We start from the raw sequence: 12,409 nt of genomic DNA on the forward strand, positions 1-12,409 counted from the left end.
GCTAAGGTTCCTTTAGACATCTCTCAGTGTGTGTGAAATGGTTAGTGTGACCGTTCACCTAGTTCCCAAATCCTTCTCCCTCTATCCTCCATCCTGTCTTTTCTGCTCTGCTCTGTTAGCCTAACCATCTTAGTCTTTCTCTCAGCGCCCTCAGTTTTCGTGACTCATTTGCTACTCTTCACTTTGTTGCCATTTTACATGTTGCAGTTTTAGCTGTCATCCTTGACAGATAAACCGCCTCCCTTCCTTTCTCTTGTGACCCCCTCACTCACCCTCATACGTCTCCTTTCTTCTATATTCTCAACCACTTTATTTCATCACCACTTTTCAGCCTTCAACACTCGTTCAGTTGTCCCAAGACTCTTCTCCCTCTGCCTTTTCTTCACCCACCTAATTTTTTCCTCCCCTCTCCATGTTTCTTTAGATGTGGCCCCTGCGGAACAGGAGAAGCTCTTCATCCAGAAGCTGCGACAGTGCTGCGTTCTTTTTGACTTCCTGTCTGACCCACTGAGTGACCTGAAATGGAAGGAAGTGAAGCGGGCGGCTCTAAGCGAAATGGTGGAGTACATTACCCACAACAGGAACGTCATCACAGAGCCCATCTACCCGGAGGTGGTTCACATGGTCAGTAGAGCTGAAGGGAGTTAGGTTTGTCCCTAATGCTAAAGATGAGGCAGAAACTTGGGCTAAAAATATTGATACTCTGCTAATGTTTCCAATAAGATTTCAGTGGAGCGTTTGTGTAGTACATCATGTTTTTTTGGTTTTTTTGGGTTTTTTTTTTTTTGCATTCATCCGGGTTTTAAATGTTTTTTACGGAGGCTTCTTCCAGTATTTGTTTTTCCAGATAGGAAACTGAAAGGTTTTTTCTTTTGTTTTGTTTTTTTACTGATGACTTAGTAAAAAACGAGCAATGTGAGGTTTTTTAACACTATAAAATATATATATAAAGAAAGCATCCTAAGTTGAAGGCGTAAATTTGAGTTTTTGCTTTCTTCTAGTATTAACTTTGCATTACTGATGTGTAAGCCTTTTCTAAACAAGAAAATCTCTTCTCATCACTTGTATGAGTTTTTTTTTTTTTCTTCTAAAAGAATGAAGTAGGTTAAAGCCACTGGGAATGAGAGAGAAAAGGCACATGAAAGCTCTTACATTAAAAGGGGTCTTTTCCAGCAGAGGACTTTCTCTTGGCACACAGAGGGATGCATTTTATATTTTCAGGAGCTACAGCGGTTTGTTTAGGAAGTAATGAAAGAATGGCCTTCTCATTTTTTGCGGCAGCAACTTAACCTTTAAAAAGAATCAAAGTAAAACAAGATTGTTATGACAGGAGGAATTGTGCTAACTAGAGATGCACTAATTGATCAGTAAGTAAGTGAGCACCACACATATTCGATTCCATGCGGATCCACCACATCCTGAGATTTGCCTGCCCAGAAATGTTATTGCACGTCACGCCACCGCAGACAACAACTGTTGTCATTTTGCTTGATAGCATTATGCCAAACACGTAATCTACATGTTTGTTTACGCAATCCACTTCCTCCTGAAAGCAAAATGTAACATGTAAAGACCTGCATTGTACGTGGTTACATTATAGGGTTAATGTATTCACCAGTAATCGGCCATTATTTGTAACCTTTTCCTTATTTCTACAGGCGTGTCAATCTGTATATTTATTCAGCGGGTTGGTGGTCTAATGTCTATTTGACTTGTACCCAATTTCAGTTAAATTAACCGTTTATTAGTTCATATTGTGCAATGTGACAGGTCCCGGGTTCAACTTCCGGAGGAGCCCCCAAATATGTTATGGCCTATCTAGGGGTGGCCAGACCACAAAATAAAGCTGTTTCATCCTAGGCTCATCCCAACCAGCAGACCTTTTATCACTTGCCCAGTGCTGTTCGCCTGTCCACCTAGGGATGGACTGCCTTTTTGTTTGATTATAGTTTTGTCATGTTTTTCTTAGTTGGGGAGGCAAGTTGCTATCATTTGGTTTAATAACGAGTCAACATATTGTAAATAAACCATTATCAAACTTTACCACAATTGGTAAAGTTTGATAATGATTTATTAAACATCATTATCAGATTTCTGATAATGATGTTGCTGCTTGTGGTCTGACGAGGATGGATCACCCTTATGTTGTGGTCTGGCCACCCCTAGACGGGCCATAACACTGCTCATTAAGTCCTCATTGTTTGATGTACATGAAAGAGCTGAACATAACATGGAAACACCATTGTCAGCCAGCTCATTTGTCTGAATGAAGGCCCTGTTGAGTTGTCGGTGTTTTATGATAAATATGAATTTAAATTAAATTGTTTATGATGGAAACAATATAATTGTGAATTATTGTATCCAGTTGCGTTCATCTGTTCACGTCAACAATAAAGCATTTAACTCGGTTAAATGGAGCATAAAAACAAAACAGAATATTTGAGTTTTACGCTCACTTGTTGTTTGAGAGAATAAAGCTCAGTTGTTTCATGAGTTTTATAACTTTGTTCCCATTTTGAAAAGATTACCTGTAATGTTCAGAAATGCATATAGAGGTTACATAAAATGCAGTGCCCTCTTTTTATTTGTGGCTTTTGTTCTTGTTTTTTTTTTTTTTTTTTTTTTTTTTTTCCCCTCGTCTTTTTTCTCTTTTTCATCTTAAAATGAAGAAAGTGCCCTTGGTTATTGGTTGAAGTGCAGTGCAGCACAGCACAGTGCAGACAGTCTATCTACCTTGTAGCCTGTCTTTTCTAACAAGGCACTCAGTGTTTTAGTAGGCCACCTGCACTGTCCCATGATCTGCTTTGTGGGGAAGAAGCCCACAGGGGAGTCAGTTGACACTGAGAGACCAGAAACACAAGATACTTGGATTATTGTGGGCTAAACCCTTGGGGCCCAATTACAAGGACAAAGCTACCATTACCTAGAAGGAAAACATATTTTATGGTCAATCAGTCTTTTTTTCTTTTTTATTTATTTGAAATATCTTTTATAACTATGTTTAGTTTAACGGTGGGCAATATTTTATGTCAAAAATATCTCTTTATTATCCTAAAGTTGTAGTTCATATCGTTCCCTAACAAAACGACAAATGGAAGTCTGCTTAAATTGCATGCAGTCATTTACAGTAAACATAAACATTTACAGTAAGCTATCGTTTTCCTTTTTACTTGTTTCAGTTTGCTGTGAATATGTTTCGAACGTTGCCTCCATCATCCAACCCAACTGGAGCAGAGTTTGATCCTGAAGAGGATGAGCCAACACTTGAAGCTGCATGGCCTCACCTCCAGGTTGACATTTTATTCATTCAGTTTTCTACACACAAGTCGAAAAACGTTTATTTCTAACCTAGAAGACACTCAGAGATTGATTATAATGTGCTTGCATATATTCTGCTTTTGTCTGTTGCAGCTCGTCTATGAATTTTTCCTTAGGTTTTTAGAATCGCCGGACTTCCAGCCAAACATAGCGAAGAAATACATCGACCAGAAGTTTGTTATGCAGGTAAAAAAGAGGGCCTAATATTTTTTTCACGGAACTCTGAAAATCTATCATGTGGTTAAAAATAAATCATGAGAATGGTATTAACCAAAAAGTTTGTAAAGCAAAATAAATAATAATAATAATAATAATAATATTAACATTTCACTTTTCATCTCTCAAAGCTCCTAGAACTATTTGACAGTGAGGATCCCAGAGAGAGAGACTTTCTCAAGACCACCCTCCACAGGATCTATGGAAAGTTCCTGGGGCTGAGAGCATACATCAGAAAACAGATCAATAACATTTTTTATAGGTGAGTTCATTTTGGATAAGCTAATTGCTCCTTTATCAAGAGTTTGTTTATTGCTACTGAACAAGTCTGAACTTGTTCTTACAGGTTTATCTATGAGACAGAGCACCATAACGGTATAGCTGAACTACTGGAAATACTTGGAAGGTATGGCGCTGGTGTGCGAGCTTTGGCTTTCATAATAAGCACAAGGTGTCCTTGTGCTTATTATGAAATCTGAGTTGTTGTTTTTTATTTTAGTACAAAACACATTAAACTAAATGTAAAAGCTTTCTGAATATGAAGGCTGTAAGTTCTTCTCAAGCTGTTGCATCATGCCATACAGTGTTTTAGATGTTCTAATGATTCTTTAATGGGTTTTTCTTTTTTTCCCTCTTTGACAGCATAATCAATGGATTTGCCTTACCACTAAAAGAAGAGCACAAGATTTTCCTGTTGAAGGTTTTATTGCCTCTGCACAAAGTCAAATCACTCAGTGTCTACCATCCACAGGTAAGCCATACAAGCTTTTTTAATATTTTTAATTAAAACTTTTTAAAAAAATATTTACGTATACATATTTTCTTGTCCTTATATGATTTGTGTAGAGACTCCTCTTTTCATGAGAGCAGCAGGTCATTCAGTCACTACATGTCTCAGCCAGTCGACTCGTGTCCCCTTTCCTTTTAATTTGCTTGTGCATTGGTTCAGATACTTTGACTGTCCAATGAATGTATTTGTTTGTGAATTGCAGCTGGCCTACTGCGTGGTGCAGTTTTTGGAGAAGGACAGCACTCTAACTGAGCCGGTATGTCTAATAAAAACATGCTAGGGTAGTTCTCATTTAGCTTTATGCTGTTTGTCGAAACTTTGTAATTTATGCGCCTGTTTGATTTTTACACTGTGATGCCTTGTTTTTATTTCAGTGTATTTTCCTTATTTTTAAGCTCAAATCTGCTATCTGTTTATTCTTCCTGATTGGTTATTTAGGTGGTAATGGCTCTACTAAAGTACTGGCCGAAGACTCACAGCCCCAAGGAAGTGATGTTCCTCAATGAGCTGGAGGAGATCTTGGATGTTATTGAGCCCTCTGAGTTTGTTAAGGTGCAAGAGCCTCTCTTCAGACAGCTGGCCAAATGTGTTTCAAGCCCCCACTTCCAGGTACCGGATGGATAATCACAATTTTCATAACCCTGCAAAGAAGTGCTTAAGTTGTAGTGGCTGTGACTCCTAAAAAACACTGTATATGTTCTCTTTAGGTGGCCGAGAGAGCTCTGTACTACTGGAACAACGAGTACATCATGAGCCTGATCAGCGACAACGCAGCAAAGATTCTGCCAATTATGTTCCCCGCTTTGTACCGCAACTCAAAAACCCACTGGAACAAGTAAGCTGCATCTCGTGTGGAGATGGTTCTGTGTGTACTTTTGATTACACATAACATCAATCTGACACGATGCCTGGCACAGTAGTTCACATATTTCCCTCATTTACTTTTCATCTGCTGAACTTTCATATCTCAACTCTATTCACATCACTCTAGACTCAAATTAAAACTGGCTTAAAGGGCGCGTAATCCCTATATATGTTTGCACTCATTCTGTCAATATGCTTCATTTAATGCCACCTGTTTAAAATGTATGTTTTAAATTTTAAGTCTGTCTGTAGTAATAATTTTAGGTTTGATCCTCCAGGGCAAAAGTGACCTTTACACAAATGCTGCTGCTCTTATTTGACTCTCAATACCTATTCCTTGTGTTCATAGGACCATCCACGGCCTCATCTACAACGCTCTGAAGCTTTTCATGGAGATGAATCAAAAGCTCTTTGATGATTGCACACAGCAGTACAGGGCTGAGAAAAACAAGTAAGCATCAAAGTCTCATCTTCCTTCAGTCTTTTAAAGCGATGCTGAAGTGGGGCATAATTACAGTAAGCCTTAATGCTGCAGATGAATTGTTGTGTTGGATTTCACATTAATCAGAGGATTGGAACCGTTTAGTGACAGGAGGGTTGGTGCTTTGTTAAACAGGGAAAAGGCAAAGTCAAAAGAACGCGAAGAGGCTTGGCTCAAGATTGAGAACCTCGCCAAATCAAATCCACAGGTGAGCAGTATGTGAAGTTATTTAAGCACAATCCCTTCTTAACTGTTTGTGAGTCTGTTTGTGTGTCAAACTATATGATATGCACTCCTGACCCTAACTGTTTGGACAGATAGTCTCTGTGCTGAAGTGCTGCCGGTAAATTGGTAAATAAATAATAATAAATTCAAGGACCAGATTCAGTCTCATAATATGCAACTGAAGTCAAAATGCATAATATGGCTTAAAAACAAATGCTACATATGTTTTCCTCATAAAGAACTAAGGCCAGGTTGTCCTTTTAAACCCCTAGCATTTTTTGTAAAAATAATGGTTTTGATTGAGTGAATGGACTGTTTTAAAACAGTCAAATACAATGTTCTTTCTGTGCTAGTGCATACACACTCCAATTAAGCCAATTCATTGGAATTTATTTTACCATCTGTGATGTCATTACCGAAACACAGAGCCTAAAGGAAAAACTGAAAATGTGTAAAACTGTCCAAATACTTGGGTCCAGGTGTGTTTTCTGCGTGTCCTGTGTGTAAAATTGTGTTGCTGAATTGTAGTTTCCTTTCTGTTCTTTCCTGTTGAGGTTTTGTTTAGTGGTATTTGTTTAAAACCCAGCTTAGAGATTCATTTTTCCCTCCCTAGTAATACCACTAGTAACAGTGGAAAGATCTTTGAGGAACAGTGTGTAGTTGTGGTGAATGGTTGAATTGGGAATTTCTATCCTTCTACGAGAGATCTAAAAACTATGGGAGTCATTTTAATTTGGCTAGAAATGTGGTGTTAGGAATCCAAAATAATTTCTTTAAAACTAAAATCAGCATGAAATACGATGGTGTTTCGTTGTTAGGCGTCATTAAAGGAATATTTCAGCATTCAAGTGTAAAAATTGATATCACTTTTATACCTTTAGACTAAACTGGGAACTAAAACTAGCATCTGATTACATTAGCTTAGCATAAGACTGGCTAGCGGTTTCATGCTAAGGTAGTTGCTACAAGCACCTGCTAGCTGTAGCTTATTTACAACATAGCCATGAGAGCTGGTATTAATATGAATGAGTATATTTCCCAGATACACTCAGGAAAAACTTAACATTTCCACCCCAAAGAGCACGACTTGGCTTCATTGTGCTTCAGGTACAATCAAATATTTAGTTTAGTATCTTTTTTTTTTTAATTTTCTAAATCTGATACAATATTTTTCATATTTCCTTAGTAAAAACTCAAATTTCTAAAATCATTACTTAATGTTTTCAATCATTTTGATTCCGACACACTCTTATTCCTTTTCTAAATCATTCACTGACTTTTGGATTAATTCTTCTTTGCATGCAACTGAAAGTCTTTTCTCCATTCTTTTTGTTTCTTTTTTTCATCATAGTTCTCTATCTATGTTCATTCCTCTGACCTCAATAGTCCTGTAGCAATGGAGACGGATGTCCCTTTGATAGAAGATGTTCAGAGGTTAAAAAAGACAGTTGAGGAGGGCGCAACTCAGGTAAACCTGACTTTCTCTCTGTCTCTTTTTCCCCTTAAAATTACCAAATACTTTAAACACAACTAGCTACAGATAGCAGTTTTATTCATTATTACTATTGCAACTCCAATTCAATAAAAGTTGGGAAACTGTAAAATGCAGATAAACCCATTTTTTATTTGCGGTAGAGCACAAAAAATATTAAGTATTTACACTCAAGAAATATAATGTTAAGAAAATTTTTATTTTTTTTATTTGATGGTAGACATCATTCATCTCAGACAGTTGGGAGAGGGCCATGTTTAACACTCTGTAGCCCCTCCCTTTTTTTTTTTTCTTTTTTTTTTTAAACTGTAAATGTGAGGCGACCCCGTTAATGGACTTTCAGGAGAGGAATGTTGTCCCATTATTGTGCCTTATAGGATTCCAGCTACTGTCCTGGGTCTTTTTTGTCTTTTCCTTTTTTTGTGTGTTTGTTTGTCTTTTTGTTTCATGGTGCACCAAATGTTTTCAGTTGGTGAAACGTTTAGGCTGCAGGCAGGCCAGTTCAGCTTCTACTATGAGCTGCGGTTGTATTCGAATGCAGTATGTGGTTTAACATTGTCTTGCTGAAATATGCAAGGCCTTTACTGAAAGACATATTCTGAATCTGACCACTTGTTACTCTTTTAACATTGAGATTGCCTTTTCACATGTGCAAGCTGTTCTCTAAAAAGAATGTCACATTTCGATCTGTCTGACCATAGAGCAGTTTTCTGGTTTTGGTCCAGAGAAGACCATAGTATTTCTTGATCATGTTCACATATGGCTTCTTCTTTGCATGATAAAGCTTTAATCTGCATTTGCGGCTGGCACGGAGAACTGTGTTCACAGACGGTGAATTGTAGAAGTGTCCCTGAGCTCATGCACTGATTTTCATGGCAGGGTCATGTTTGTTTTTAACGAAGTGCTGCTTGAGGGGTCAAAAGATCCCAGGCATCCAGTGTTGATCTTCAGACATGTCCCTCACACACAGAGAGTTCTCCAGATTCTGTGAATCTTTTGGTGGTATACACTATAAATGATGAGATCTCCAAGGTCTTCACAATTTTACAACGAGGACAATTATCCTGAGATTGTTCACAATTTGTAGATGCAGTTTTTTTGCAGATGTGCCCATCTTTATTTCTAAAAACAAAACAAAAAAAACAACCCTCTCTGTTAGAGGCTTTTTTTTTTTTTTTTTTTAATGCTCAGTCATGTTACTGATCTGTTTCCAATTAACCCAATTAGCTGCTAAATGTTCCTTCAGCTGTTTCTTTTGAAGTACCACTAAGTTTCTAGCCTTTTGTTGCCCTCTCCCAACGTTTTGAGGTGTTGCTGCCATCAAATTAAAAACAAGTCACTTTTTTTTTTTTTCTTAGCATTATCCTTTTTTTCCCATTTGATATGTTTTCTATAGTCTACTGTGAGTGAAATGTGAGATCAGCAACATTACATTGTTTTTATTTACATTTTCCCCAGCGTCCCACCATTTTGGAATTGGGGTATCATTGTTGTTATTATTAGCTACAATAGACTACTGGAAAGTGTGTGTGTGTGTGTGTGTGTGTGTGTGTGTGTGTGTGTGTGTGTGTTGTGATGGTAGTTTAGAGTTCAGTATTATGCAAATGACTAAAAACTGTATAAAGTATATTGCATTAAATCTTAACTCAGCTATTGTGTAGTTTGTAACTTGGATCATGATATCTGTCGCTGTCCTGAAGATTATTTAATATTCCTGAAAATAAAAATGAGCCCAACTTTTCGGCTATTGTTCTTTTCTGTTATTCGAACAGTTGCAGCATGAGCAGCGGAAAGAGCGACCCATGATGCGACGCAAATCGGAGTTGCCTCAGGATATCTACACCACAAAAGCCTTGGAGTCCCACCGCAGAGCTGAAGACATGTTGACCACCCACGATGGACTCTAGGTCCCACAATCTGCTGGCTCTTGGTTCAACTAACCCTCCTACACTCTACAGCCATGGACATCTTTTATGCCCGGGTGCCAGAGTTACACTGGTGATCCAAGCTGGGCTTTCCATCCCTCCTGTCAGTCCCCTCCCCCAGAATACTTAGTTTTCCTTATTCCTGCTGCTCCAGCACAGAAAACCTGTATCCACCTCCCTCCAATTTCTGCTTTCTCAGGTTTTTTTTTTTTTTTTTTTTCCTTTATTTGAAGAGGAGTAGTAGTATATGTGTGTGACTTTTAGACTCGTATTTTCTCATCATTTTCCTCATTTGTTCACCTTCCATTCTCCTCTCACGTCACGGTGCGCTCACTGTAAATGTGGAACCTGAGAGTACAGACAGCACAACACAGGTTCTTCATTCCTTCTTACAAATGTGTTCACAATGGATGGATACAAAAAATTAGGAACTGCCTGACTAAACGTCTGAGGATCGTCTCTTAGTCTTTTCTTTGTTTTCTTTCAAAGGGAACAAAAACAGACCCGATTGGTTCAGATAGAAGATGCAACTTTCTGTTACCTGTTGTATGTTTTCTTTATTTTTGCTGTAACACGCATCTTGTCAGTGCCAAGACTGTTGTGTTCTGTTCGATTCATGTTTGTATCTGTGACTTTAGCAGGGACACCTGACGTTGTTTCCAGTCACTGGTGTTTTGGGGTTTGTTTGTTTTTTTTATTTGTTGTTGTTGTTTTGGTTTCTTTTTCCACTTAAGACCAAACTGAGGCCTGTCCTTAGCCTTGCAATCTCCCGAAAAGATGGATAGTAAAGACTTAGTTGTCCTGTGGACATCTTGACACTTTTCATTTATTGTTTTGTGCCATATGCCGTTCTTTTGTATGCTTGCTAATTGACATTCATTGGCAATATTTAAAAAAACAAAAGCAAAACAAAAAAACAGACCATGGTGAAGCCTACAGTTCAAACAATGGTACTGCATGAAAATTGTGTATTTGCTGCCTATATTGTTGGAATTGGTTGTAGCAAGGTGTTGTAAGCTCTCAGTCACATGTAACAGGTGCCTGCTGACTAGAAATGCAGAGCATGGTGCATTCACGTGATGATGTAAGATAGGGTATGAATATATTTATATAAAATAAATGGGGAAAATGTAAAGGGGAATGCAATAGAGGGTGAGTTTTTCCTGTGTTGAATAGAGAATTTACACCTGCAACTCAACTTGTTGGTTTTTAGCATTACTCAGAACATTTGCTCATTATGTTTATTGAATAAGTTGGTTTAATATCCTCCAAGAATTAAATATGGAATTGGTTTATTATCGAACAGAAGTTATTCCGATTTTTTTGTTTGTTTTGATTTTTCAAGCCCTACCACAAGAGTTACCAAATGTAAAGACGTAGCATGTTTGTTTTGCTACCAGTCCTACTTTCACTTTTCTAGTTTGTAGGTTTTATAATTTGTGTCCTTCTCAGCGAGGAAGATTTTAAAAGTTCAGGAAATATTTTCCAGTCAGTACCATTGTTTAAACCAAGGTCTGCTAGAGGTCTTCATATTCGATGTGTTGTATTTCTTTGTATTGTCTCTGAAGGTTAATAGTGTGGATGTCAAGTTCTGGATTTTTTTTTTTTTCTTTCTTTTTTCCGGCCGTTCGGATTGCTCCGCGCTGAAACACGCCGGCGTGAAACGGCCGCAAAAATACCAGATGCTGAAAATAAACTGACATTGTGACTTGGCTTGTTAACTGTATTAATACTGTATTTGCTTGAATGCAAAAAGATGTAAATTAAAACTACCATGTTAAACATGTACCTTTTACCCTGGAGGAATGCCATTCACCAAACTGATTTCTGTTTATGAAACAGTCCTGCTTGCTGGGAGAGATGTTTTAATGAATTTTAATGAGTTTGAGTCAGAGGTCGGAGGTTTCCTTTTAGTGCTGAAAAACAAGTCAACCGTGACGAGAAGAGATGATTTAAAAACGATTTGGTGGCTTGTTCTCTCTGCAGGATCTTCTCAGATCTTTTAATTTTAACATATTATTTCCAAAACATAACTTAAAGTGTCCTTTTTGTATGTCACCTGTACTATATGCTTCATTTAATATTGTATATATGATTTACCTTGTTTCATGTAGTGTTATATATATATATATCTAGATTAATTTTGTACAAATTGTCCCTCTGTACAGAATAAAACATCAATAGCAAGTGAAAGAAGTCAATCTGGCACATACCGTCTTATTGCTCCTCTTTTTGGCTGTACTTTCAGCATCATGAGAATTTAGGAAATGGCTCTTATTTTTATTAAAAGTTTCCTCCTCCATCAAATAACTGAAAAATATCCATGCCCATTGTGTGAACCTATCCCTGTCTTTAGTGGTGTAAAAATTCAAATGAATAAAGAGATTATTTGAATATATATTTTCAACCATGCATCCATTCTGACTTTACTATCCAGACGTCTTGAATGAAATACACGTGATATGCACATTTACCACAGCAGCGATGAAGAGTATCGGCTCACAAAAAACTCATTGATTAATCAGGGTGTTGCGTTACTTATTCTTTTTTACAAATTTACAATCATGCGTTTAAATCTATACACATTATAATAGTGTGCCACATAGGGATGCGCTTCCAAACACCAGATTCAGCAGCTTAAATTTCTGTTACTATAAACTGAAATGAGGATAAATCTGAGGTAATACAAAATATAACTAAAGGCACAATTTGGATAACTTTTATATAGCATAATAATATATATTGAATACTTTTTGGCATAAAAATACATATTTTACATGCATAAGTTTGTGTCAAATGCAGTGTTGGGACTAACGCGTTATTAAGTAACGCGTTACAGTAGCTACGTTATTATTGTGGTAACGAGCACTGTAACTAGTTATTATGCCAAAACCGGGAACGCGTTACCCGTTACTGGGATTTAGATAGGCTCGTTATTCGTTACTTCGTGTGGTGTCTATCGCGGAGCTTCCACAGATTCAATAACATTAGCAAGTGGTGGAGGCCAGCAGGTGGATGAAGGAAAAGGGAGGCAAGAGGAGAGACCCGAAGCGGCCGCTGGTCCGAGAGTGTCAGGTGAACTGAACTTCAGGTAAGAA

General features: G+C 37.6%; 1 protein-coding gene across 4 annotated transcripts in view; it reads left to right on the forward strand.

Annotated features, from left to right (window-relative positions):
• ppp2r5ca (protein phosphatase 2, regulatory subunit B', gamma a) overlaps nucleotides 1-11,709 on the forward strand; it is a 30,139-nt gene extending 18,430 nt beyond the window's left edge. For 2 of the 4 annotated variants that reach the window (XM_082516099.1, XM_082516096.1), the window contains 13 exons: nucleotides 425-624; nucleotides 3,180-3,290; nucleotides 3,412-3,504; nucleotides 3,666-3,796; nucleotides 3,881-3,940; nucleotides 4,177-4,285; nucleotides 4,527-4,580; nucleotides 4,763-4,933; nucleotides 5,032-5,159; nucleotides 5,538-5,639; nucleotides 5,805-5,877; nucleotides 7,246-7,362; nucleotides 9,159-11,709. In XM_082516099.1, coding sequence (XP_082372225.1) covers nucleotides 425-624; nucleotides 3,180-3,290; nucleotides 3,412-3,504; nucleotides 3,666-3,796; nucleotides 3,881-3,940; nucleotides 4,177-4,285; nucleotides 4,527-4,580; nucleotides 4,763-4,933; nucleotides 5,032-5,159; nucleotides 5,538-5,639; nucleotides 5,805-5,877; nucleotides 7,246-7,362; nucleotides 9,159-9,293 — 1,484 coding nt within the window. In that variant the 3' untranslated portion in view covers nucleotides 9,294-11,709. The remainder of the gene's footprint in view (nucleotides 1-424; nucleotides 625-3,179; nucleotides 3,291-3,411; nucleotides 3,505-3,665; nucleotides 3,797-3,880; nucleotides 3,941-4,176; nucleotides 4,286-4,526; nucleotides 4,581-4,762; nucleotides 4,934-5,031; nucleotides 5,160-5,537; nucleotides 5,640-5,804; nucleotides 5,878-7,245; nucleotides 7,363-9,158) is intronic. The other 2 variants (XM_082516098.1, XM_082516097.1) reach the window with 2 other exon arrangements.
• The last annotated feature ends 700 nt before the right edge of the window (nucleotides 11,710-12,409 follow it).

The sequence above is a fragment of the Aulonocara stuartgranti genome (assembly GCF_965226115.1).
Source record: "Aulonocara stuartgranti genome assembly, chromosome: 19".
Lineage (NCBI taxonomy): Eukaryota > Metazoa > Chordata > Actinopteri > Cichliformes > Cichlidae > Aulonocara > Aulonocara stuartgranti.